Here is a 27,364-nt window from a genome sequence, read left to right as displayed (position 1 = left end):
CAGCTTTGTTATTCGCCCCATAGATCTGATTTTCTTTTCCCGTCACAGTTGGTGAAGGATATTTCCCGATCTCTGACGGAGAAAGCGACTCAGGATCTTCTCCTGCAATCGTCCAGGAAGAAGAGACCAGTGATGGTGGGAGAAAAGAAAGTGGCATCTACTCCTGTTCGGCCCCTTTCTTTCGAGGTGGCCCTCCCATAGAGTTACCGCTAAAAGGAAAACGACCGAGAAGAGAGGTCGAGCCTCGTTCCGCCCCTTTAAAAGGGGAAAGTGAAGTGGCGCTCCTCCAAACACCAGTAGGTGCCAGGCTCGGGGATTTGCGGAGGCCTGGACTCACATCGACAACAGACCCTTGGTCGATGTCGGTTCTTCAGAAGGGATATCTCATTCCTTTTCCTGGACAATCCTCCCCTGACGTCAACTCCGAGGGAATTGTCCGCCAATTACAAGGACCCTGTGTTGAAAGATACTCTTCAACAAATGGTGGATCAGATGTGGACAAGAGAGCTATAGAACTTGTGCTGGATCAAAGCTCCCGGGGTTTTACAATCGTCTTTTCTTGGTTGCGAAAGCCTCGGGGGCTGGAGACCAGTTCTGGATGTCAGCGCTCTGAACAAGTTTGTTCAAAAACAGAAGTTCGCCATGGAAACCTCTGCTTCAGTCCTGGCGGCTCTTCGCCAAGGGGGAAATTGGATGGTGTCTCTGGATCTCCAGGACGCCTTTTTTCACGTCCCGATCCATCCTTCGTCGAAGAAGTACCTCCGTTTCATGACGGGGGGAAGGATCTTCCAATTCAGAGCCTTGTGCTTCGGCCTGTCGACGGCGCCTCAGGTTTTCACGAACCTTTTGAAAAATGTGGCGAGATGGCTTCATCTGAAAGGAATCAGTATATCTCTATACCTAGACGACTGGCTTATCAGAGCAAAGTCAGAGGAACAGTGTTTGGAGGACCTGACTGTGACACTAAACCTAATAAAGACTTTAGGATTACTCGTGAACCTCGAGAATGTCCCAACTCCCAAATGATCCCCAGCCAGAACTTGGTCTATCTGGGGATTCGGATAGGATTCTCGGGATTTTCGAGTATTTCCTTCTCAAGAGAGACTAGCGAGAGGTTTAGAAAAAGTCTCTCTCTTCCTAAGGAAGGAACGGACTTCGGCGAGGGAATGGTTGAGGCCTGTTAGGGACCCTTTCCTCACTCGAGCAGTTCTTTCATCTAGGAAGACTTCATCTCCGTCCTCTTCAGTTCTTCCTCAGAAGTTCGTGGAACATGAAGACAGGACTCCTCTCGGACTTCTTTCCCATTCCAGATCTGATAAAACGACATCTAGAATGGTGGTTACTCCCCATGAGGGAAAACAAAGGTACTTCCCTGGAAATACAGAGCCCAAACCTTGTATTGTTTTCCGACGTGTCGGAAAAAGGTTGGGGGGAGCAACTTTGGGAAAGAGAGAAGTGTCAGGCACTTGGAATGCTCTTCAAGTGTCCTGGCACATAAACTGCAAAGAACTGCTAGCTGTACACCTAGCTCTAAAGAGCTTCGAACCGTTAGTATGCAACAAAATAGTACAAGTGAATGCGGACAATACAACCGCTCTGGCATACATTCGGAAGCAAGGAGGTACTCACTCGTATGCCCTTTACGAACTCACAAGAGAACTGCTGTTGGTGGACATCCCAAAGGAACATCTCTCTCTTGACGAGGTTCGTTCAGGGAGTAAGGAACGTACGAGCGGACAGGCTGAGCAGGAGGAACCAGGTCCTTCATACCGAGTGGACCCTCCACTCAGAAGTTTGCCTCAAGCTCTGGTCTCTTTGGGGAACTCCTCATGTCGACCTCTTTGCCACGTTCCTCTCGAGGAGACTGGAAGTCTTCTGTTCAGTAGTAGAAGATCCCAGAGCTCTAGCAGTAGACGCCTTCCTACTAGATTGGTCTCAGGTAGACCGTTTTACCGCATTTCCCCCCAATTCAAGATTCTAGGACAAGTTACTCAGGAAGTTCTTTGTGACTTCAAAAGTGGGGACAAGAATGACCCTGATAGCCCCCTTTTGGCCAGCTCAAGAATGGTTTCCAGAGGTACTGGAGTGGATAGTAGACTTCCCCAGATCCCTTCCACAAAGGAGGGATCTTCTCAGACAGCCACACTTCGAGAGGTTTCATCAAAAACCTCCCCGCTCTCGCTCTGACTGCCTTTCGACTATCGAAAGACTTGTCAGAGCGAGAGGCTTTTCTAGTAAAGCAGCAAGCTCGATCGCTAGAGCCCGGAGAACTTCCACTATCCGGGTTTACCAATCCAAGTGGGAAGTTTTTTAGAAGGTGGTGTAAGTCAAAGAAGTTGTCCTCCTCCAGTACCTCTGTAACAGAAATAGCTGATTTTCTGTTATTTCTAAGGAAGAATCGCAGCTCTTCCGTAGCCACGATAAAGGGCTATAGAAGTATGCTATCGGCCGTATTTAGGAATAGAGGCCTAGATTTGGGAAACAATAAGGATCTGCATGATCTGATTAGGTCGTTTGAGACCAAGAAGTCTAGAATGACTTCTCCCCCTAACTGGAATCTAGACGTAGTGCTGAAGTTCTTGGCTTCAGAGAGATTTGAACCCCTACATTTGGCATCGTTTCGTGATATAACGAGAAAATGTTTATTCCTTTTGTCTCTGGCAACGGCAAAAAGGGTTAGCGAACTGCACGCCCTTAGTGACAAAGTCGGGTTCAATATAGATTCAGCCATCTGTTCCTTCAAGGAATTATTCTTAGCGAAGAATGAAAATCCTTCGAACCCTGGCCGAGAAACTTCGAAGTAAAAGGATTATCGGGTCTCGTCGGCAGGGAACCGGAGAGGTCTCTTTGCCCAGTAAGGGCATTAAAGTTTTACTTAAAGAAAAAGGAACAGTTGGGAGGTTCTAGACAAGGCCTTCTGGTGCTCAGTGAAGGATCCATCAAGACCTATGTCTAAGAATGCCTTAGCCTTTTTTGTCAGGAACGTAATTATGGACGCTCATAAGGCTTGCACGGATGATTCTTTAAAACTCCTGAGAGTAAGAGCTCATGAAGTGAGAGCAGTGGCGACGTCTCTCTTTTCAGAGAAATATGTCGCTGAAGAATATCTTGGAAGCGACATATTGGAGATGTAATTCTGTGTTTGCGGCTCACTATTTGAAGGACGTGCGTGTGACCTATGAAAAATGTTTTTCATTAGGTCCTTTTGTGTCTGCGGGCACAATCCTGGGTACAGGAGCTTACAACAATCCTTAAATTTTTTTTTTTATTTTTTACTATTAAGTCTTATAGATGTTCTAGACTTTCTGCTGAACAAGTGCAGTTGCCGCACAAGCGGCCAGTCACTTCAGTTCAGTAAGGAACTCTGTGATATCTTGTAATAGATAAAATTTTTTTTTGAAATTATTGTGTGCTTGTGCATTGTGTTTTGAGTTACGGTTGTTGCGAAGAGTTGGGGATAACTCTGAGCAATTTTTAATACTAACATGGTGGTTAGGATCAGGTGGTCGGGATTGATTGTTTGCTCCTTAATAAGGTGTGTTGTCATGTAAGTGGATCAGCACCCATTGACAAAGTCCTTTCAGGCTCTGCCGAGTAAGTGGATAAGACCCCTTCGGCAGACCCACAAGAATTCTTGGGTGCCATAGATCACATATCTCGCTAAAGTTTCTTGAGGTGATGCAGACTACGGGGAAAACACCCACGAAGTCTACCACCTATCAGGTAGGAACCAAGGTTTTTAATTTATACCTACAACAGATGTTGTTTACCTGTCTATTCCAGTAGTAGCTGTCTCTTACCCTCCACCGAAGGGTGCCAATCAGCTATGTATATATCTGACAGGTAAGTTGATTGTATGAAAATGATATTGTTATAATACAATAAAGTTTCATACATACTTACCTGGCAGATATATACGATTAGGCCCACCCAGCCTCGCCGCATGGAGACAGGTGGAAGAGAAAATATATGAGTAGAAAACGGGAATGGTTCCTAGTCCTGCCGCCCAGGGCAGGCCGGTAGATCACCTGACCTACCTGTAGCGAGTGGCGCGAAATTTGAATTTCTGTCGGGGACGACGGAGTCTTAGCTATGTATATATCTGCCAGGTAAGTATGTATGAAACTTTATTGTATTATAACAATATCATATTTATTTCTGGTGATGGAAATTCATTTCTTGATATAATATGGCTTGGGTCCCACAATAAACTGTAGGTCCCATTGCTAGGTGACCAATTGGTTCCTAGCCTCGTAAAAATATCTAATCCTTCAGGCCAGCCCTAGGAGAACTGTTAATCAGCTCAGTGGTCTGGTTAAACTAAAATATACTTAACTCCATTGTGTGGTAATTGCGAGAAGCTTAACCCGCTTTCATGTATTTTTAAAAGTATCTCTTACCTTTGAACCCTTTGATTTTGAGTTATTTCAAATGATTCATGGTCCCCAGCATACATACTGGGAATTCATGCGCTAGGCAAGGCTTTTATTGTTTTGAATTCTAATTTCAAATGATTCATGGTCCCCAGCATACATACTGGGAATTCATGCGCTAGGCAAGGCTTTTATTGTTTTGAATTCTAATTTAATTTTCTTGTATCATTTCTCATAGGATGGAAAACCATGAGCGATCAAGGAAGCACCGAGAAAACGTGGAGTCACTGAAGGTAACAATGCTGGCAGAAGAGAAGCAACTGGAAGAGGAACAACCTGTAGAAAACACTTCACGTCTTGCTGATAGCGGATCAGCTGGTCAGTTACATCTTCAGATAATGAAAGTTTTTAAATATTTTTAGATGTTATACTCATGTACATATTCTAAATATTTTGCTCCATGTACTTTTCATCAAGTGTTGGTTTCTATTTTTATCATATTAATTCTGCTTCAGCATATCTTGAATTTAAAATTTGTTGTAGAAGTACTTTGCATTTGTTTAAAAAAAATTCTATACATTATATAATTATTGTTTCTATTTCCTAACGTATTTGTTATTCTCTGTGTTACTAAATATACTACTAAATATTTCTTTCAGATGATGAAACCACAACAGCATCCATGCCAAAATCAAGGAAAAAAAAGAAGAAGAAGAAACAGAGTTCTACAGAAGATGTCACCCCCCCACTTACCTCTACTAGCAAAGCCGGTGGAAAATCAAAGAAGAAGAAGAGACAACAGTTAATCTTGGAAGACAGCTCAGATTCGACCCCTGATACAGAAAAGTTAGATTGTAGCGACAGGACCACAGTTAACGGCCATGAAAACTCAGAGGACAGTAGCCAGAATAAAGACATAGACAAAGAATCTAGAGACGATGTTAAAGAGCAGAGTGATCAAGAAGTATCCTCAAAGGCAAAGAAGGGAAAGAAAGCAAAAGAAGAAAGAAGAAGAGCTAGAGAAGCAAATGCAGCTTCTAAACCACCAGAAACTATTGTAAGATTTTATAATTTTATATTACTCTCCATATTTCCTTACAAAATATGGAGTGCCATTGTGAGTTATTTAATTTTTTTTTGTAAAACCTTTTGAAAGTGTACTAAACATTTTTTAATATTATTTTGCTTGCTAAACTCAAATCACTTTAAGAGCTTTATGCCTTTTTTGCTATTGTAAATAACTAGTCATTATTGAACTTTTCTTCTGGTTTGAAAAAACAACTTAGATTTCAATCCCTACGTGAAACATGTTTATCCATCTTTTTAGAATCCTATACTTCATTGTGGTAATGCCCAAGTATATTTGACAAAACATAATTAGTTCACAGGGATTCAGTGCTTGGTGCAACCCATTAACCAAGAGATTTGGCTATTGAAAGTTACAGCTGCTAAGTGTCTTTACTGATTCCATTTTCAACTATTAAAGGATTTAACTACATTTTCATGAGATTGTGTAGGTATTATTCATACATTTCTAAAGGTTTGATTCAGCTTATCATTTGTCTTTTCAGGAGCTACGTTGTACTATTTGTGGGGCTGAGTTCCCCTCAAAGAACAAGCTTTTCACTCATATAAAGGCAGAAGGACATGCAGCCCTAAAAACTACTGCTGGCAATTCTCAGTCTGGGAAAAGAAGCAAAGTGCGTGCTAAATAAGTAAGTATATGATATATTAAAATATATAGCTGTTTTACTAATTTAAATAAAACTTTGTTGTGAAATTAGTTTTTGCTTCACCTTTGTTTAGAGGGAATTTTAGGTTGTGTAATGATACATTGAAAGCTTTGTGTGACCTTTAAAAAAAAATCGTAGAGGGATTATTTCTTGATCATTGTAACTCTTCTCAAACATCAATTATTAGCTAAGTATACAGTGCATATTAGCCTTCACATATTTAAGCATCCCTTCACGACTATTTCCTCTATCCTTTGCCTGAATTAGAAAATGATTGTGTTGCATGCACAATCTCTTACCTCAACTTGAGGTGTTGTATAGTGAAAACTTCCAAATTAGGCTATAATTTTTGATAGTTCATGAAAGTTTTAGCAAGTGATTTGATGTATACAACTGAAAAGACTGATACTTGTAGTAAATATATTTTTACCAAAGAAAATCACTCAAAAGTTTTGTCTTAAGTGTAAAATAACTGAAATCTTAAAATGTATATACAACAGGTTATAATTTAACATGGAATCTTGTTTGAATATGGTTACTGTTCTATAGTTTTCCTGGTATCAACTTTTTAAGGCTCAAATAGATTTTGCAATACAGTTATCCATGGCACTGTCCATTTCATTTGTACAGAGGTGACAAAGCATTTTAAAATATACTTTCCATTACAGTCATGCAATCCTAAACCATGGAAAAGAGAAATGCGATAACATAATGTTGGTTTCACCAATTAAGTCTTGCTCCTTTAATAAAATAAAGTTGAAATTCTAGACGTACATACATACAACTAAGTCTGGTTGTACAGCTGATGTTTTCTTCAGCATTTTGCATTTCCAGAAATTACCTCAGCCTTTACTTCCATCTCCAGACCCAAGAAGTTAATTTTCATGACAATTAACTTTCACTGGATCTATGAATAATAATGAAAACCATACCAAAAATACATGAATATGTACGTATTCTCTCTGTAAAAAAGTCATGATATTATACAAATAATGCAAACTATTATTTTACATCACAGAGACTTATGCTAATCCTATTTGTGTAAAGAGCAAAAATTATAAGTATAAACTGGCAGCAAAAACAATGTCACGTTTCAACAACTTGATGCCCTCAGAAAACTTGTTTTCAAGATCTATTCCAATTGCTTTTGATGCTTGCACCATTTGTCTTAGTAGTTCCTCCAGTCGTCTCATTGCTCGGATAATCGAACCTGAAATTGCATACACAAACACAAGTTATAAATTGTCATCCAAAAAGAATTTTTCATCAGCATTTCAAAAAATTAGTTTTGGAATGTGTGTAATGTATGGTAGTTTGAGACCATGAAAATTTGTATTCTGTATAAGTGAAATAAGTGCAAGCTTATGCCAGACATATGTGTGTGCACAGATGCCAAAAAAGGATTTTAAAAGAAAACTTAAATGAATTAAAAACTGATGCAAACTCACCTTCAAAAATATCTGTCTTTTTGCAAAGTTCCAGGAAGGATGCTCCGTTACACCATTCGTAAACAACATCCATAAGGAAAGGTCTAAACTGCTCTACATACAAGTCTTCATTGATCTGGAAATAGATGTGTTTGTCAAAATTTACTCTTTAATCAAGAAATTCAACAGGATACATCTTACAAAATTGCTGTTTCATTACTCTGGATATAGTATCAATGTATTTCTATTTCACCACTAATTTGTCAACAAAAACTGAAAAGAGAGCTTGGTAAACATACGTACTTCTAGTTTACACTCGTGACTAACACGAGCTATGCGTCGGGCCATGTCTTGCATTTGTCTAAGTGGACCTGATAATTCCTCACCAAGCCTGGGCATTTCTGTGCCCTTCTCATCACAAACAAACGTGCTTAACAGAGCACATGTCTGAGCAGCTGCAAATATAATGTTATCATGTTAGATAAGATGTTATGCTCTTAATAGTACATTCCAAATACATACTACCATATGTGTGTAAATTTCATATTGTATGGTAATCTCACATATTTCCATAGATTTTTTAAAACTTGGTATTTTTTAAGTCATCTTTACATTTGTACAAGAAACACTTGATAAAAGTACACAAAACGTACGTGATAAGTCGTTAAAAAGACCATTAAAAAGCATTTCAGTAATGAGGAGTTCGTCAGCAGCTGACAATTCGCATGCGACACGTCCTTTGCGTTCGATGACATCCTGAGCCGTTGCATATCCTAGACGACGCAGAACTCTTTTACGACATTTTAATTCATCCATTTTCAAAACACTTTTAGCTTTCTTTAGGTCATATTCAGCATTCTGGTACTCTTTCATCATCTGAAAATATATAGCATTTGCAAATGTAATCCAATTTAATATACCGGCATCAAAATAATCCATTAATGATTAACATTAAAGTTGGGAGTAAATATATATTGCATCTTAATGTATGAAGTGCAGTGATTATATAAGATTCGTAAAAGCAGCATATGAATCAGAACAATGATTTCCTACACTGGAGTGAAAGTAGCGAGTAAAAACTGCTTTGATTGGAAATATCCTTCATTAACATAAACATCTGCATACACAAAAGATAAACATACCAAGACAACTGACTCAATATGATCTACTCAAGGAAAATAATGTAAAATTTATCCACACAATCACCATCAGACTCATGGCCTACCACGTTTTCACAATGCCTATGTTATTCACTTTGCTTTACCAATGTTGTTTATAACAAGGAAATTACAATAAAACGGGTTGGAAAGAAACACAGACAGACAGACTGGAGTGTGTTTACTCAATTCTCCCCCATAATGATCATATATAAGCTTTCTGTCAGGATTATCAACAAGTCACTTTTAGTGGAAAATACAAAAAGCTGGGACAGTTATAAACAAATAGTACATGTAATTAAAAAAAGGCACTGGCCTCACCTCCATCTTTTCTTCATACACAGCATACAACTCATCACACTGTGGATCATTGTGCAGTTTGTGAGATTCTAATCGAGCGCTGAACTTTTCTAGTTTGTCACAAATATCAACAAACACTTCATCCTTAATCTTCATATTCCTGATTGGGTCCAAAAGGAACTGGTCTTCAGGAACACGCCTTAGAGCCTCCTGTAAACAGAGGAATTGACATAGTAATGCAAAATTTTATATTCACGCCTTACTGCTACCTGTCGTGGATCCGCGGAAGTGAAAAACCCTTTCAAAACGCTTATAACTGCCAGATACCATGTACCTCTTATACCTGCCTATTTTAACAGTTCACTGACTAATTTAAGAAGAAAAAACCGAATTAGTAATAATTTTAAAGATATAGCCCATAGAAAAATTTGCGAATTGGTTAAAGTTCCCACAAAAATGTGAAAAAATATGTTCCCCAAAAATCTGTGACAAAGTGAAGCGGGAAAAAGTGGGGTAACAATGTGCCACATTACATTTTGATGACATTTCTTAACAGTAGTATTTAATACATATTTACACCAGACACAGATTCTGAATAAGAATAAAGGCTGTGATTAAACTTGAACGTTACCTGAACCATTTTCATAACCATCACTCTCTGGTCAAGTGACTTCAGGTCCTCGGGTAACTTTAGTCTTACTGCAGAAATATCGTGAACTAGTTTTAGTAAAACAGACATCACCACTGGCTCACTCTTTTCTCCCGGCTTTGGAGGCTTCAGTTCCGATGTAACCTGAAAGAAAATGTTTGCATGAATAATTATGTAGTATAAAATTCCAAACAATATGTTACTTTTCCTATAGGTGAGGGGAAGCACTGTAAACAATATCTACAATCACAGCAGTTTGACACTGTTATTAATTTCCATAACAGCGAACAGGAATAAGGAAAACGATAAGAAAATTGGATAGTCAGGCGATGGGAAGCAGTTACAAAACTTGTATACTGTGGCACAATGTAAGACATTTCCTCCAACAATAAGAAGCATAGTACACAATCCTAAACTTCATCCAATGATTGGAAACAACCTTGCAATATGGAATTATACACAGCCTCTCTTCCATGAGAGCTACTAGAACCATTGTAGTAGCCTAACATAGTATACTCCTTCCCAACAGGAAACCTCTAACCCTTGAACTCTCAGTAGTACTAGTGCCTAAGTATTGAAACTCCTTGATTGCTCACTAATGACTTTTTGTTCTCATAAAAGGAACTGCAGCCCCCATGGATAAGAGTTTCGTGTACCATAAACTCTCATGCCCTAGCTTCAAATCATCACCACTGTAGTACTTGTAAAATATCTGCACTGCAATATGAAGTACTTATTCTTACCTTCTTGGCTGCTGACGCCTCTGAAACTCGAAGAATGGCATCTATAGTTACAACAGGAGCTTCCAATGGATTTTTCTTATCCTCTTTCTTCTTGTAAGTTAGCACCACTCCCCAGCCAAAGTCATCTTCATTATTTTTTATCTAAGGAGACAATACTTTTGATTTAATAATAAATGGTACATCACTGAGTAATATACTGCTATAACACTAGCTTACTAGCAAATCCCAATGACCCTGTGAGATTACAGTACCAAATCAAATACTTTAATTTCCACATTCTTGCATTTATATAAAAAAGGAGAAGAGCTAATAAAATGTTAAAACTTTGAAATACTACACGTACAACTTATTACAGCTAGAGCAAAATATTATCTTTAAACAACAGCATAGCAATTTCTTTCACAATGCAAGTATTTTCTCAAATTTTAATTTGAAAAAATAAGATTTTCTTTGTTATATAAGGCTCTATTACCATCTAGTGTGGTGTGGCATGCTAGCAGTGTAGGTGGTATCCCCTACTTTAGCATGAAATAAAAGTGACATATGCACTTACATACACAAGTCTCCCTGGCTGCAGGAAAGGCATAATATATATTGGCCTTGTCATGAAAGCATGACGCTCCATTTTAAGATTGTGGATGGTTTGCTTAATCTTGTAATAGCTCTCCACTTCTGATTCTCTTGGTATCTGCATTTTCTCCAAGTCTTTCTCTGATTTTGCCACACCTAAAATTCAGGAAAAATAAAAGGAAATTATTCTAGTTTTCAGAAACATGAAGAAAGAAATACTAATGTACAGGAAAAAATCCATTTGATATGAAATTCAAGTCAAAGATTAGTATAACAGTTAGTAAGAAAATGAAAATCCAACCCAGTAGGAAGTATATACTGTACGTACTTAACTGTTTAACACTCCATCTAGTCTGTTTTCTAAATTTTCACAGCATTAGCCTAAAAGCCTAAAAGATTGGTAACCAAGATGTGACAAGATCATAGCAACTCATAATGTGTATTGAAAAGGATTACAAAACCTAAAACTTAAACAGTGCTTATGGAAAGATGCTTGTTGAAGTTCGACTATATGTAGTTGCCTACGAATAAAATGAGTTAATTTTTTTCAACTTTGCTTAATAACCTGAAAGATGAAATATCCTTAATTTCTAAATAAATAATGTTTGTCTGTACACTTACGATCACAAAGTTCAGGAATAGCTGAGAAATTCTGAAACTGGTAGAAGGACCTTTCCAAGATGTACTCAGGGTTAATCTGTTCAACTCGAAGCAGGTTAAGAACCATGTTGTAGGTAAGATGGAAGGCTGAATCAATGGGATCTGCTTTTCCCTAGAATAAGATGAGAACATTTATATAATCATACAAACACAAGCAAAGCTTACAATAACTAGTATAAAAATATTCTTAACGAGAAAGTCAACAAAAATTTCCACTTACATGAACAAGGTTTTTCACCACTGAAGTGTTCAGCTTTTCATCAACCATCATGATTACAATACCCTTGTCATCCTTTCCTCGTCGGCCAGCTCGACCAGACATCTGAATATATTCTCCTGAAGTGACCTGAAGAATACAAATATCTATATACTATATATCTTATAACACTGAGTTTTTATTTTAAGTACTAATGTATTCACATACCACACACAGCCATCAACTTGAAAAACGATCACATATCACTTCAACAAATAGCATGCTCTATTTCAATCAAGAGTAGAAGCTAATACCTATTCCATTACTGAAGTAAAGTAATAATCTCACCCATCTGAAATCTGTGCCATCAAACTTCTGTACAGATGTGAAGAGGACAGTTCTAGCAGGCATGTTCAAACCCATGGCAAAAGTTTCAGTTGCAAACAAAGCTTTAATCAATCCTTCACCAAACAGAATCTCAATGGCTTCTTTTATGATGGGTAAAAGTCCTGGTGAACAGAGAAACAAAGTTAGATGAAAACCTTCGATGAAGGATGGTATTTCATAAGGGAACTTTTAAAAGAATTCTCAAACTTCTCCACAAGTTGCACCCAAACTTCACAGAGAGTTAGAGGAGTCTGCCCTCCTGATAAGTAACGAAATCCCCAAACAGCTTGTATGCTTTTCATTCAGGATGTCCAAAAGTCATTTCTCATGTAAAACTGTGGTTAATTTTATTGAAGCCAGAGTATAATAAACATTATTTCCAAAAGTTCCAAACATGACTGCAGTTTTATTAGTAGAGACAAATCATTTAGAAATACTGTACCTCCATGATGGATACCAATTCCTCTTCTTAATAATGGTAACACAGAAATAACTTGAGGCAGCTGCCTGTCCTCATCTGATAAAATGGAAATGGCATTTTCAAAAACTTCATCAACAAGTGTCTTTTCCTCTGGTTGATTAAAGTCTAATTTGGACATCTGTAGGGCATATGCTTCACACTCCTTTTTGGAAAAACTGAAGATAATGACAGGCGCAAAATTCCTCTCCATAATCATTTTTACTATTTTAAAACAGTCACCAGCTTGCTGAGCTCCAACTTTCCTTCCTTTTGGAGCTGCCTGAAACATAGAGAAAAAGTATCTAATGAAAAAGGATGGTTTCACAAATATTTTCTTTGGGTCCAAGAACATTTAATGTTTATTCCATATGTAATTATGAGTACTAATGTCATCGACACAGTACATATTCATCTTCTTGAGTACATGACATACTGCACTGAACAGAATGTAGTTTAGGGCATAATGCAGATATGGAAAAGTGGTTATGTGACAAGATTACAGTAAACTACAATTCTTATACTATAAACGTTTTTCCATTTACAAGAATATTGTTTAAACAATGGTTCAAACAAAAAATTCACTTTGACCTTCAAAATATTAACAATTCAATAGCAATACATTCAAAACCTCTTATGTATATTGTATTTTTCGATGAAGTCACAATACCTGTTCTGGACCATTTTGAATAATGGTCATGGCAGCGTTGAAATTGTCTTCTCGGAACTTGGAGTGCTCATCTACAACTAGGTATATACCTTCACCACCAGCAGGAAATATGTAATGTTGGAGTGGTGTGGGCCGATAGTCAGTGTATACAACATGGCAAGGTTGGTGGTGGAGATAACATATCCACTGGGCAAACTGTAAACAAATTCAATTTAACTATGAAAAGGTTAAAATATGCAAAAGAGTTATCATAAACTTATCCTGGAAATTTTCAAAATAATAAAGGAACCACAATATTTCATACTGATTTTACTCATGCATACTGCTTGATGTGCAATCCTTTACACAAAGCTTAAAGCTATCATTGAAAGGCAATTCTGTCATTTTCTCAAGTCTCTTACACCATGTGACAATTGAGGTAGCAGTGAGGTTTGTGACACGGCAAATAATGCTAGTGTGTGACATTTAACAAAGAATACGTATGCTTGCCCTGACACTAGCGAACAAGTAAATTGTCACAAAAAGGAAACTATAAGGATCATAGTAAATCAAATAATTTCAAATCAAAAGAAGTTAAGCTAAAGAACTACTTCAACTTATTGTATTCTCCACTTACCTGACTGGCATTTGGTATAGTAGCAGAAAGAAACACAAAATGAACAGTTGCTGGTAAAAGAATAATGGTTTCTTCCCAAACATAACCACGCTCCTTGTCTCTCATATAATGAATTTCATCAAAGACAACCCAACCAACTTCTCTGGTAACTTCAGAGCCTCTGTAGAGCATGCTCCTTAGAATTTCAGTTGTCATAATAAGACAGGAGGCATTTGGATTGATCGTGACATCACCAGTCAACAAACCCACATCTTCAAATTCATCACTAAAGTCACGATACTTTTGATTACTTAAAGCTTTAATGGGTGTTGTGTAAATGACTCGCTGTTTATTCTGCAAGCACTTTGCTATGGAGTATTCTGCAACCACTGTCTTACCAGCTGATGTATGAGCAGACACTAAAACACTCTGCTCATTGTCTATGCAAAGAATGGCTTCTTTTTGAAAAGGATCTAGCATAAATGGGTAGGACTTTGCTGGTTTGTCCTTTGGGGCTTGAAGTGGAATGTAAGACTGGCCAACTGGAACAGCAACTTCATGCGTGCAAGCTTCATACGTTTCTATGCTGTGAACTGCTATCCGTGGAATTTCTTCTGCTTGCCTGGAACAAGGTAAAAATGTTACTGCTAAAAATAATTACAGCTAGAGGTTTAATAACAACAAAATATTTATTACAAACAAAAGGAAAGGAATTACATCTTTTTTGTGAGCTGTGAGCACAACATTTATTTTTCAATACAACCCATCAGTTTACATCAGCCCACTTGTGCAGGCAGCACTTCCAGAGATGCACAGTAATCTGAAGCTGAAGGTTTTTGGAGGGTCACACACTTGCATTGATTTCTTGTTGGCAAAACCATTTTTTGTATTCTTCGCTCTCAAGCTTGGTTAAATATGATATAATTATCCCATTCATGAGCTCTTTCAGCCACTAGAATGTGAGATATTGCTTTAAACAGTGTGACTCATGCTTATCCCTCTTGCTGAACTCACACTTACCATTCTTGCTGAAGTCCAGCAAAGAGGGAATCAAGTCTTTAGGGCCATAGTCCTACTGATGTCATCTCTGAGGGGTCAATGACTGGGCTTGATAAATACATGAAGACACCAAGGATACATCCCAGCACTGAGAACCTTCAAGTTCTAGAAGATACTCCTCACTCTAAGCTCTACCACATCTCAACTCACTCAACGAGCTGAGGTGCAGTAATCAATTATAAAATTTCATCAACAAAACAACCAGGACTTCACTTACCGAAGCTCTGACTTGGTCTCTTGAACAACATGAGATTTTAATTTTTTTGAAGAACCCTTAATATTTGGTTCCTCTTCCGCTTCTCTCTTCACAAGCAGTTTCTGTAATTCCTTTGCAGCTCTGTAATAAAAAATAGCCAATTACAACTCCTGAAAGGTTTTCAAAATCTTAACCAAGATAACTATATCAATTTTGTAGAGAATACAAGATGCACATGATCAAATCTGTAAAAAAGCACAACTGAATATTTGCAGTAAGTTATTCTACAAATGATAAGATGATATAACTACAAAAATATCTAACTGATTATAAATATAAATAAACTAAGACAGTAGTATTTGTATAGAGCAGAGGAAAACCACCGAGGAAAAACATTTTGCAGACAGGCATTATCTCTATAACATCTATTTCATGGAGGAAAAGCAACCCCCTATATACATCTAAACCATGGAGAAAGATTGCAGAATGTGGGGATTACCTTCCTGGAATGGTCTTTTTCAATAAAATAAAGTAACCCACTAATATACTAAAATAACCAAACCCCTCCCCTTCCAATAATTTACCATTTGTGAAACATTTACGATCCCTCTTTATTTAAAGAATAAAATATCACACAACCTGAATTTGGGATGATTGAGGTGACACACCATGATCACCTCAAGAACTACCTACAGGAGGCAGGTGTTGTATAACACTGTTTACATCAGTTGCAAACTTAGAAAAAGTTACTTTTCACATAAAAAAATTGTCGATCACCAATCTGACTTAAATTCACTTATTAAGTTGGTTTCTGGGTGGTTTAGAGCACAGAGAATAACTTTTATTCTATGGAAGTTTTTGCTAGAAGGAAACATTTTGGAAAAATGCAAACCAGGGGGCGACTGGATTCATAATAGGCATATTGCAGCCCTAGTTTTTACCTTAGTTGGGTAGGAAACCCTAAACATTCCTAGATTGCCATGCCCTGACCTAACCAGACCTTACCTTCCTAACCTGAAGGGACTAGCTCCCCCTGGAACCCCCAAAGAGCACTAAATATCCTTGTCCTATGGTAAATGACCAAGCGGCAACATAGCGGGGTATTTCTATATAAGCATTTCGCATGACCATATCGTTTGTCCCCGTGAATACGAAAGCCACGAGGAATTGGGCCGTCAAATGTACTTCGCTGTGTTTAGTACGAGCCCTTGGGGGTTAATTACAGTTATCCGAATAAATATTACTTACAAATTCTTGTTCAGGAGGTAAGACTGCATAGAAAAATCGCAACTGCCATAGTCGAGGCCGCTGCGGAATGGTAATAGTATAGATCTACCCATAGCGGGCACCGATCCCGGAATGCAGCCACTTCCCAAAAATGTGTTTGAACGATGCTATGATTTCGTAATTTTGGAGAAAACACTTAGGGTAAAACACCGCATGGACTGACCAACGATCACGGCTGGACACCCTCCGAAAAAGTACTTATAAAGCATCCTGACACCGGAGATGGTCATCAGTCACAAGTTGTTGTTGGTGAGAGACGAAGCTAAAGACCTCTACTCTCCTTTCGAAGTAAGTATTTTCTCCAAAGTTAGAAATTAAGGCCATATTTTAAGCTTTAAACAGAGGGTAATAAACACAGTGCAAACTTCACCAAAACGCTTTCGAAATTTTTACTTACGATTAAATAACTTAGAAGATTGACGCCATCTAGATGTTTGCGAAGTCGCTTGTGTCAACAAACTTCCCATTTCCTGTGATAGATCCGCACACCACTTGTACCCATAGCCCATAGATGCTGGGGCACTTTCATCACTTCAATCGGAAAACGGTCCCTTGCCATGACGCTTTTAAGGAAACTACAGTTTTGGTAGAAGACGACGACGAAGCGTGCACTAGATAATTATTTAAATAAATAGTAAAACATCAATATTTTACATATTTATGATGATTAATTTGAAAATATTCGTTATTGAAAAAGTAACTCAATTCTGACTCTAATTTAAGTAATTGTTTTTCGGAATTAGAACGTTCTTTTAAGTCCTTTATTATGACGTCACGACATCTTGACTTTCGTACCTATTGTAGATTAATTGCTATACTCAACTTTTTTGCAGAACAGTTTACCAGTTATTCATGCAGATTGTTATCAGCTATTCATTTAATTGTTATAATCGTAATGCGCGCATATATCTTTATTATTTACTTTTTGGATATATGAAGATGTTTTACTGCCAGATTACCGCCGTAGTGTGACGCAATCGCTTTTGCTCCCTGGGCCTCATGTCTGTTTTCGCACCATAAGAAATTAATGGGGCCGAATTTGCAGTGACCAGAAAGTCGTTAAAAGAGGAAAGTTAGTATTGAGGAGCATATGTTTTGATTGAGAAATATACAAATTTATACAATAGCTAGCTTGTAAAAAATACTTGATTACAAAAAACCTGATTGACAACTAAGCAGCATACCCACTATGGGTTTCAGAGACAGTACAAGCACGTTTTTTTGGCAATATTTCAGTAACGAACACTCGTATCAGAACGAGATTTTGCTATAGTGTATTACACCCAGTGCCGTAATTTATAAGGGTATCGTGAATCACTAATTGTAAAGAATAACGACACTTGGTCTTGTACCAAGAGACAAAAACTCCATTATCCAGAAATGGATACGAACACAGGAGTAAAAAGCTCCACCTACCCTCCCTCCCAACCTCCACCCCTGTCCTTCTTCCTTCCATCACCTTCCCTTCTCTCTCTCTGTTGCCAATTGGTACGTGTTCACCCTCCAAACTGGGTATAAGACTTACACAAACCGTGGAAATTGGTGAAATTAGCCTATGTATTGGAAGTACATATATATATACATAAATATTAAAGTAATTTTATCATTGTTGCATTACTATGACAACGTGAATTCATGGAATCAGTTTATAATAATGCATCGGCGTATGTGTGAAGCTCCACTAATGTGGCAACGATGATTTTGCCATTCTTAGCATGCAAACATTAAAGGTTACATTTATTTCTGGCATACAGTTATTAAAAAATCAAAATACTAATATAGACTTAATGAAAAGTGCTAGCAAAAAGAAAAAACTATTCTAATCCACTATCCGTCGTCTGTTCCGCTATGGTTTTCGGCAGCCAGATGTACGACAAGGTTAGAAACATTGGATTGTATCTACTTTAGAAATATCTGTAATTTTTCGGGGTAATTTGGTAGCAAAAAAGGGGTAATAGACATGAATTAAATAAACATTTTGAAATAACAAAGTAAAGCTGAACAAAATAATGAGCAAAGTAAACAATTAAGGGAATAAAACTTTGCAGTGTCGTCGTCTGCTGCTCGTAACTGTGTTTGTGGAGTGAGTGCTTAGGAACCAGGAACAGCAACGTGGTTCAAGTGCAATGTGGAGTGAATTAAAACCAAAATGTGTATAATAACAATCAAATAAGCACTGTGGAGTTTCAGTTATGATGGCAGTAAGGATAAATCCACCGATTACAAGGTAAAAATGAATTCAGTTCAAACCATGACCCCGGGAATAACAAGTTTCATACTTTCACTAATATAGGCAACAAAATGTTGTTTTATTGTGCTGATTACAACTGCAATCTTGAGTAAGATCAATAAACGTTACATATATACGCTAACATTGTTCAAATGAGTGCTCAGAAGGCTGGGAAAGATGGTGTCCATCCGCGACTAGACCCATCCAGCCACACGATCGCCGCCATATTGGATTTCAAAACTGCCTTGAAAACATATTTAACGAAGAGCGTCACATACTTATTTTAGTTCATATGGGGCTTTCATATATCACATTATGTTGACGAAACTTCAATCTTTTGAATGGTATGCTTAGAGTTGTGATTGTATTCTTGTTTTACCAATTAAATATCGAGAGAATATGACCCGGCAAGCGTGATGATGGTGGATCGTCCGTGATTGCTTACCCTACAAGGTAAAAATTAATTCAGTTCAAATCATGACCCCGGGAATAACCAGTTTCATACTTTCTCTCTCCTTTCGAAGTAAGTATTTTCTCCAAAGTTAGAAATTAAGGCTAAATTTAAAGCAATAAAGAGGGTAGTGAAAAGGGTGTCCAACGCAGTGCAAATCTCACCAAAACGCTTTCGAAATTTTTACTTACGCTTAAATATCTTAGAAGATAGACGCCATCTAGATGTTTGTGGAGTCGCTTGTGTCAACAAACTTCCCATTTCCTGTGATAAATCCGCACACCACTTGTACCCATAGATGCTGGGGCACTTTCATCACAACAATCGGAACACTGTCCCTAACCACAACGTTTTTAAGGAAACTATGGTTTTGGTAGAAGACGACGACGAAGCGTGCACTAGATAATTATTTAAATAAATAGTAAAACATCAATATTTTACATATTTATGATGATTAATTTGAAAACATTCGTTATTGAAAAAGTAACTCAATTCTGACTCTAATTTAAGTAATTGTTTTTCGGAATTAGAACGTTCTTTTAAGTCCTGTATTATGACGTCACGACATCTTGACTTTCGTACCTATTGTAGATTAATTGCTATACTCAACTTTTTTGCAGAACAGTTTACCAGTTATTCATGCAGATTGTTATCAGCTATTCATGTAATTGTTATAATCATAATGTGCATATATATCTTTATTATTTACTTTTTGGATATATGAAGATGTTTTACTGCCAGATTACCGCCATAGTGTGACACAATCGCTTTCGGTCCCTGGGCCTCTGTCTGTTTTCGCACCATAAGAAATTAATGGGGCCGAATTTGCAGTGACCAGAAAGTCGTTAAAATGACAATTTGTCGAAAATTGCATTTTTCCTAACTATACAAACCTGAGGTCCTTTACATATAGTCCCTCCTCATGCCACCCCTCACTCTGCGTATTTTGCATGGGCCAAAAGCAAAAGTGATTTGTTTACCTCGCCGCGCGACGATCGGACAAGCAGTTAACTACCGTTCTCCCCTTGTTCGAAGCTTACGACCGTTCCAGCTGCCGCTAGCTACTTCCTATTGTTAAAGGACCTCAGGTTTGTATAGTTAGGAAAAATGCAATTTTCGACAAATTGTCATTTGTTCCGATACGTAATACAAACCATCGGTCCTTTAACAATAGGAAGACTCACTTCTTGGTGGGAGGAATCTGAGTCTTTTGATGAACAGACTGGTGTTCGTCCATCCCTGGAATGCCTCCCTGGTCGTAAGAGCGAGGGAGGGATCCAAGCCTCTGTCCGATTGATCGGGGTGTGCACCGCAGGATCAATGGTCAGACCTCTGGGCCGAGTACTAAGAGAGAGGCAAGCGTATCTCTTCGTACCAGCATTGTAAGAACTTTTTCCTGTACATGAGCAAATATAAAGTAATGGGTTTGTCTCATGTAGGCATCCACTATCTCCCCCTTGTTGGAGAAAGTGGTGGATATACACTCCTATCTCTAGTTAAAGAGATAGGATGGAGCTCGGTTGAATAGCTTACCTGCATCTGACTCCCTTCCAGCGTGGTAACGACCGTATCCCTCTGCCCACAGGTAGAGGTAGAGAAAGATGGTGAAGAGAAGCCAGTCACTCTCTCATTCGCACATTCATTCTCCCAGTCATACCAGGAATCGATGCTGTTCTGCCTGCTCGGGTGCTGGGTAAGCTTACACAACGTGTTGAGCAGCCACCACAGGTCCCAAGGAAAAAGTATCCAAGGACTTGTGGGCAATATCCCGAAGGTAGAAGGACGTGAAGGTGGTCTGGTTGGCCCAGACACCTGCCTTCAGGACCTGCGCCACGGAGAAGTTCTTACGGAACGCTAAGGAGGGTCCGATACCTCTGACTTCGTGGGCTCTCGGTCGGAGCGTACGGATGTCGTCGCTACCATCAGCCTCGTACGCTCTCCTGATCACCTCACGAGAGACCAGAAAGAAAGCGTGTTCTTGGAAACTTCTTTCTTGGTAACCCCAGTGCTAACGAAGAGGCGTCGACACTCAGGCCTGAGGTGTCGAGTTCTCTTCAGATAGCGCCGTAGCGCCCTCACAGGACAAAGCAGCATCTCATCCGCATCATTATCGGTGAAGTCCAGAAGGGAGGGGATCGTGAAAGACTCGAACCTGTCGTCAGGGATCGACGGATTCTGAGTCTTGGCTACGAAGTTCGGGACGAAATCGAGCGTCACAGATCCCCAGCCTCTGGTGTGTTTAACATCATAAGAAAGACCATGCATCTTGTAGATCTAAGGAGACCATCCAATCTCCTGGACGAAGAGCCGCAAGAACCGATTTTGATGTTTCCATAGAGAACTTTGTGTTCTCCACAAATCGGTTCAATGCGCTCACATCCAGGACCGGTCTCCACCCCCCCGAGGATTTCGGAACCAGAAAAAGACGGTTGTAGAATCCTCTGGGAACATGCGGATTCCCGAACCCACTTGCGTTTATTGGCCTCCTTTTGCCTTTTGTCTCAACATCTGTTCTACCAGTTGCAATAATGCTTCTTTCTTGGCAGGGTCCCTGTATTGGGCTGACAGTTCCCTCGGGTTTCGTATCCAAGGGAGGTCTGTCTCGAAAGGGGATCATATATCCCTTTGTTACCACGGAAAGGGACCAAATTTCTGCCTGTCTCCGAGCCCATTCTTCGGAAAATTTCCGAAGTCTGGCTCCTACCGGTGCTTGAAGGACTGTTGTCTCATTTCGCTCTCTTGATAGGTCTGAAGGAAGACCTACCTCTCTTCTGCACTCCTCTCTTCTTAAAAGAGGGTCTGGCCGAGGTACTCCCTCGAAAGGGCTGTTGAGGAGCCCGAGTCTCTCTTAGTAGGACCCGAAGTCCTCGATTTCTTTGCCAGATTGGGCCAAGAGATCTTGTGTGGCCTTTTCTGTCAAAGAATGAGAAATATCTTTTACCAGATTGAAAGGAAACAATTGTCCGACAGAGGAGCATACAGAAGAGATGACCTCTGAGTAGGAGTAAACTGCTTTCGTCAGAAAAGAGCTAAATAAGACTCTCTTCAGAATACCAGTTCCAAACAGAGAGGCCACCTCTCCTGATCCATCCTGAAACCGCCTTGTCCATACAGGAAAGAACACTATGAAGGACTTCTGGACTAAGAGATTCCTTCTCTTGTGTCTTTTTTGCCAACACCCCAAGGGACCAGTCTAAGAAGTTAAAAACTTCTAAGACATTAAACAATCCCTTGAGGAGATGGTCCATCTCAGAAGTCCCCCATGTGATCTTTGCTGATGACAAGGCTTGTCTCCTAGACGAATCTACCAGATTCAAAAAATCTGCTTCGGCAGTGGACGGTAGAGCAAGACCCCGTGGTTTGCCCGTCTCGTCCAAATTCCCTTCTTTCCTGATAGTCTAGAAGGAGGGCAGGTAAAGACTGTCTTCCCCGCCTTCTCCTTGGATTCCAACCAATTTCCTACGAATCGGAGAGCCTTGTTCATGGAAAGTGGTTGGCTTCATTTTAATAAAAGATGATTGTTTCGGGACCTTCGTGCTTGTAAATAAGGACCTTGGAGAAGGAGGAGCAGTCGGGCTTAAAGAGTCCCCAAACTCTTGAAGTAAGAGGGCTGCCAGCGTCTTGTAATCTGACAAACCCGGAGCCGAGTGATCTTCAGAGTCCGAAATCTCTTCCAAATCCAATTCCGAAGAGGATTGTTTATTTCCATCAGGAGACTGGCCTCTTGCAACATCCACCCCACTTTCGCAAGAACGACGACCGCCTGTGCGATAACTTGCGTCCCTACGAGAGATAGGTTGATCCTGCAAAACGACCTTATCCTTCTCCTGGCAAGAGCGATGGCCGCTTGTGCGACACCTTTCTCTCCTGTCAGACGAAGGATGTCCTCTCCTATCGCTTTCTCCGGAACCACCTATGTCCTGACAAGGAATACGGCCGCTTGTGCGACAACTAGAGTCCTTGTCAGGTAAAGGTTTATCCTTCCGAAAGCTAAACAAATTCCTCTTGGGCTTAATTGTCCTTTTGGAAGAAGTCCGTCTCTTATTTGTCACTTGTGGCTCATTGCGCCGGGTTGGCGCTCGTGATTCCTTGCGCCAAGCTGGCGCTTCTGGCGCATTTCGGCAGGGTGGCGCTTCTGGCGCATTTCGGCAGGGTGGCGCTTCTGGCGCCTCTGGCGCATTTCGCCATGCTGGCGCTTCTGGCGCATATGGCGCATCTGGCGCTTCTGGCTCTTCTGACTCGTATGGAGTCTCAAACGCATCTGGCGCATTGCGCCAGGTTGGCGTTTTTGGCGCATTCTTCATACTCCTCTGAGTATAAGCCGAAACTTCCGTTTCTTCTTTCCTTCCCTTCGTCTTCTTTATAGGAAGGAAAGAGTCCTTTCTCCTGGGAGTTTCCTTAGTAAAAACTCCTACTAAGGCCGAAAGTTGCTCCTGCACATTTAGGATAATTTTCGCAGCAGCATTCTCTTTTTCCTTCCCTGATTCAGGTGAGGGATGTCTAGAAGCGGAAGGAAACTCCGATTTCCGTTTAGGAACCAATCTCCTTTTCTTCTTCTCACAAGGTGAAAGATCGGAGAAAAGCTCAGGGCTTGAAATCTAAAGTTGGAGCCTTCCAACTTCTCTTAAGGGGCGTGACAGTTCATCAGAACTCCATCCCCTTACATTCGGTGAAGAATCTGACGAAGAAAAACACTTCTTTAGGATGCTTTTTCGATAGCGATCCTTGGCAGTTCGGGGACGCCTGATCGGTGGGGATTCTCCGTAACCTCCGTAAGGCTTTCGACATTCCTTCTCCTCTGGGCCTGTGAGCTTGGAAGAGGTCTAGGCCTGGGAGCGAGACAGAGCCGATCAGACGCACCCTCCACTGCACTAGGGACACTTGGGATTCACTTATTCACTCACGTGCTTACCTTTCAACGTCAGCATTTGACGTTCCATCCTTTGTAGCACAGCTTTAAGATCTGCAATTTCCGTTGCCGGATTTGCAGTCTTAGTACTAGAGGAAGAAGATAGAGGTTTAGGGTTAGGTGTTAATTTAATAGGCTCGTTAGAGCGAGACCTACTTACGCTTCTGGAGGAAGCCTTCCTAGCCCTATCCATATCTAATTTCCTTAAATATGAATTTAAATTCTTCCATTCTTCCTCATTCATATTTACACATTCATCACAGGTGTTAGAAATTGAACATTCATTCCTTCTACACCCCTTTACAAACTGTGTGAGGGTTCCTACCGAAGCTTCGGTAGCCTCACCATGCATCCCTCATTTACACACTGTCTTCTAACCGTAAAGCTAGAATCCGACATCATGAGAAATATCCAAAACCAAGTCCAAAAAACAGTCCACGAAAGAGTATGCCAAACCAAAGATCCAATACGTCACCAAAATAACCGGCTTAGAAGATCAATAGCGATGAAAAAACACGAAAATCAAATCAGGAGTAACAACAACAATGTTGCTGTCACGGCCGATAGAGAAAATCTGTCTTAGAAAACGGGAATGATTCCTATTCCCGCCACCAGCGGCGGGGCGGTAGATCACCTGACCTACCTGTAGTGTGTGCCGCGAAATTCGAATTTCTATCGGGGACGACGGAGTCTATAGCTAAGTATATATCTGACAGGTAAGTTGAATGCATAAAAATACTTGATTACAAAAAACTTGATTGACAACTAAGCAGCATACCTACTATGGGTTTCAGAGACAGCACAAGCACGTTTTTTGGCAATATTTCTGTAATGAACACTCGTATCAGAACGAGATTTTGCTATAGTGCATTACACCCAGTGCCGTAATTTATAAGGGTATCGTGAATCACTAATCGTAAAGAATAACAACACTTGTCCTTGTACCAAGAGACAAAAACTCCATTATCCAGAAATGGATACGAACACGCGTAAAAAGCTCCACCTACCCTCTCCTCCCCCCCTCCACTGCCACCCCTGTCCTTCTTCCTTCCTTCGCCTTCCTTTCTCTCTCTCTCTCTCTCTCTCTCTCTCTCTCTCTCTCTCTCTCTCTCTATTGTCAATTGGTATGTGTTCACCCTTCAAACAGGGTATAAGGCACAAAACGTGGAAATTGGTGAAATTAGCCTATGTATTGAAAGTATATATACGTAAATATTAAAGCAATTTTATCATTATTGCATTACTATGAAAACTAGAATTCATGGAAACAGTTTATAATAATGCATCGACGTATGTGTGAAGCTCCACTAATGTGGCAACGATGATTTTGCCATTCTTAGCATGCAAACATTATATAAAGGTTACATTTATTTCTGGCATACAGTTATTTAAAAAAATCAAAATACTAATATAGACTTAAATCAATGAAAAATGCTAGCAAAAAAAAAAAAAAAAAATTATAATCCACTTATCCGTAGTCTGCTCCGCTATGGTTTTCGGCAGCCAGATGTACGACAAGGTTAGAAACATTGGATTGTATCTACTTTAGAAATATCTGTAATTTTTTGGGGTAATTTGGTTGCAAAAAAGGGGTAATAGACATGAATTAAATAAACATTTTGAAATAAAGTAAAGTTGAACTAAATAATGAGCAAAGTAAACAATTAAGGGAATAAAACTTTGCAGTGTCGTCGTCTGCTGCTCGTAACTGTGTTTGTGGAGTGAGCGCTCAGGAACCAGGAACAGCAACGTGGTTCAAGTGTAATGTGGAGTGAATTAAGACCAAAATGTGTATAATAACAATCAAATAAGCACTGTGGAGTTTCAGTTGTGATGGCAGTAAGGATAAAACCACCGATTACAAGGTAAAAATGAATTCAGTTCAAACCATGACCCCGGGAATAACAAGTTTCATACTTTCACTAATATAAGCAACAAAATGTTGTTTTATTGTGCTGATTACAACTGCAATCTTGAGTAAGATCAATAAATGTTACATATATACGCTAACATTGTTCAAATGAGTGCTCGGAAGGCTGGGAAAGATGGTTTCCATCCGTGACCAGACCCGTCCAGCCACACAATAGCCGCCATATTGTATTTCAAAACTGCCTTGAAAATATATTTTACGAAGAGCGTCACATGCTTATTTTAGTTCTTATGGGGCTTTCATATATCACATTATGTTGACGAAACTTCAATCTTTAGAATGGTATGCTTAGAGTTATAATTGTGTTCTTGTTTCACCAATTAAATATCGAGTGAATAAGACCCGTCCAGAGTGATGATGGTGGATCGTCCGTGATTGTTTACCCTAGGCTACATTACTTGATGAAACTTCAATCTTTTGAATGGTATGCTTAAAGTTGTAATTGTATTCTTATTTCACCAATTAAATATCGAGTGACTAAGACCCAGCCAGCATGGTGACGATGGATCGTCCGTGTTTGTTTACCCTACTTCGAGAGGAACGTAGATGTCTCGGTGTGCTGCCAGGATGGGCCACAGCTCTTGACTGATGCTCATGGCAGCAAATTAAAGTACTTTTTCGGGAAGGTGGCCGCATTATGGGATCGGTGGCCGCTATGTCGCCGCTCGGTTATTTACCCTGCACACCCGACCTTTCCTTAAACTAGCTAGCTAGGGTAGAATATCACGACAGGCCAACCCTCATCACGGTGGACGGGTCTTATTCACTCGATATTTAATTGGTGAAACATGAATACAATTGCAACTCTAAGCATACCATTTAAAAGACTGAAGTTTCGTCAACATATTGTGATATATGAAAGCCCCATACGAATTAAAATAAGCATGTGAGCTCTTCGTAAAATATGTTTTCAAGGCAGTTTTGAAATCCAATATGGCGGCTACGTTTTGCATGGACGGTTCTCATCAGTGACGGCCACCATCTTTCCCCAGCCTTCCCAGCACTCATTTGAACAATGTTAGCGTATGTATGTAACGTTTATTGATCTTACTCAAGATTGCAGTTGTAATCAGCACAATAAAACAACATTTTGTTGCCTATATTAGTGCAAAGTATGAAACTTGTTATTCCCGGGTTATGGTTGGAACTGAATTTCATTCTTACCCTTTTATCAGTGTTTTATGCCATCACAACTGAAACTCCACAGTGCTTATTTGATTGTAATTATACACATTTTGGTCTTAATTCACTCCACAGTGCACTCGAACCACATTGCTGTTCGTGTTTCCTAAGCACTCACTCCGTAAACAAAGTTACGAGCAGCAGACGACAACATGATTATGAGATGCAAAGCTTTATTCCCTTAATTGTTTACTTTACTCAAT

At 39.5% G+C, this 27,364-nt stretch overlaps 2 protein-coding genes across 2 annotated transcripts in view; one reads left to right on the top strand and one right to left on the bottom strand.

The window, feature by feature from the left end:
* The window catches only part of LOC135209672 (dnaJ homolog subfamily C member 21-like), a 30,779-nt gene extending 24,626 nt beyond the window's left edge, over nt 1-6,153 (top strand). Inside the window, exons 10-12 of the mRNA XM_064242407.1 lie at nt 4,612-4,751; nt 5,033-5,430; nt 5,945-6,153. Coding sequence (XP_064098477.1) covers nt 4,612-4,751; nt 5,033-5,430; nt 5,945-6,088 — 682 coding nt within the window. The 3' untranslated portion in view covers nt 6,089-6,153. The remainder of the gene's footprint in view (nt 1-4,611; nt 4,752-5,032; nt 5,431-5,944) is intronic.
* A 359-nt stretch (nt 6,154-6,512) lies between these two features.
* On the bottom strand, nt 6,513-14,533 carry LOC135209670 (exosome RNA helicase MTR4-like). Its single transcript, XM_064242406.1, has 14 exons — nt 13,939-14,533; nt 13,323-13,517; nt 12,638-12,935; nt 12,157-12,317; nt 11,833-11,958; nt 11,574-11,724; nt 10,936-11,108; nt 10,383-10,523; nt 9,622-9,783; nt 9,012-9,200; nt 8,187-8,409; nt 7,837-7,988; nt 7,555-7,669; nt 6,513-7,316 (listed from the first exon to the last, which is right to left on the bottom strand). Exons 1-14 carry the CDS (start codon nt 14,395-14,397, stop codon nt 7,162-7,164), a joined length of 2,700 nt encoding a protein of 899 aa, XP_064098476.1. The 5' UTR covers nt 14,398-14,533; the 3' UTR covers nt 6,513-7,161.
* Nucleotides 14,534-27,364: the final 12,831 nt, after the last annotated feature.

The sequence above is a fragment of the Macrobrachium nipponense genome, chromosome 38 (assembly GCF_015104395.2).
Source record: "Macrobrachium nipponense isolate FS-2020 chromosome 38, ASM1510439v2, whole genome shotgun sequence".
NCBI lineage: Eukaryota > Metazoa > Arthropoda > Malacostraca > Decapoda > Palaemonidae > Macrobrachium > Macrobrachium nipponense.
This window is presented reverse-complemented; position numbering and strand designations above follow the sequence as displayed.

Bases quoted from the DNA above. Each gene is read 5' to 3' on its own strand.
- LOC135209670 (XM_064242406.1), bottom strand. From the start codon at position 14,397: ATGCTAGATCCTTTTCAAAAAGAAGCCATTCTTTGCATAGACAATGAG. The intron at 11,725-11,832 runs GTAAGTGGAAAT...ATCTTATTCTAG, and splicing joins TGGTGAAAAACCTTGTTCAT to GGAAAAGCAGATCCCATTGA. The intron at 11,109-11,573 runs GTAAGTGTACAG...CCTGAATTTTAG, and splicing joins TATTCCTGAACTTTGTGATC to GTGTGGCAAAATCAGAGAAA.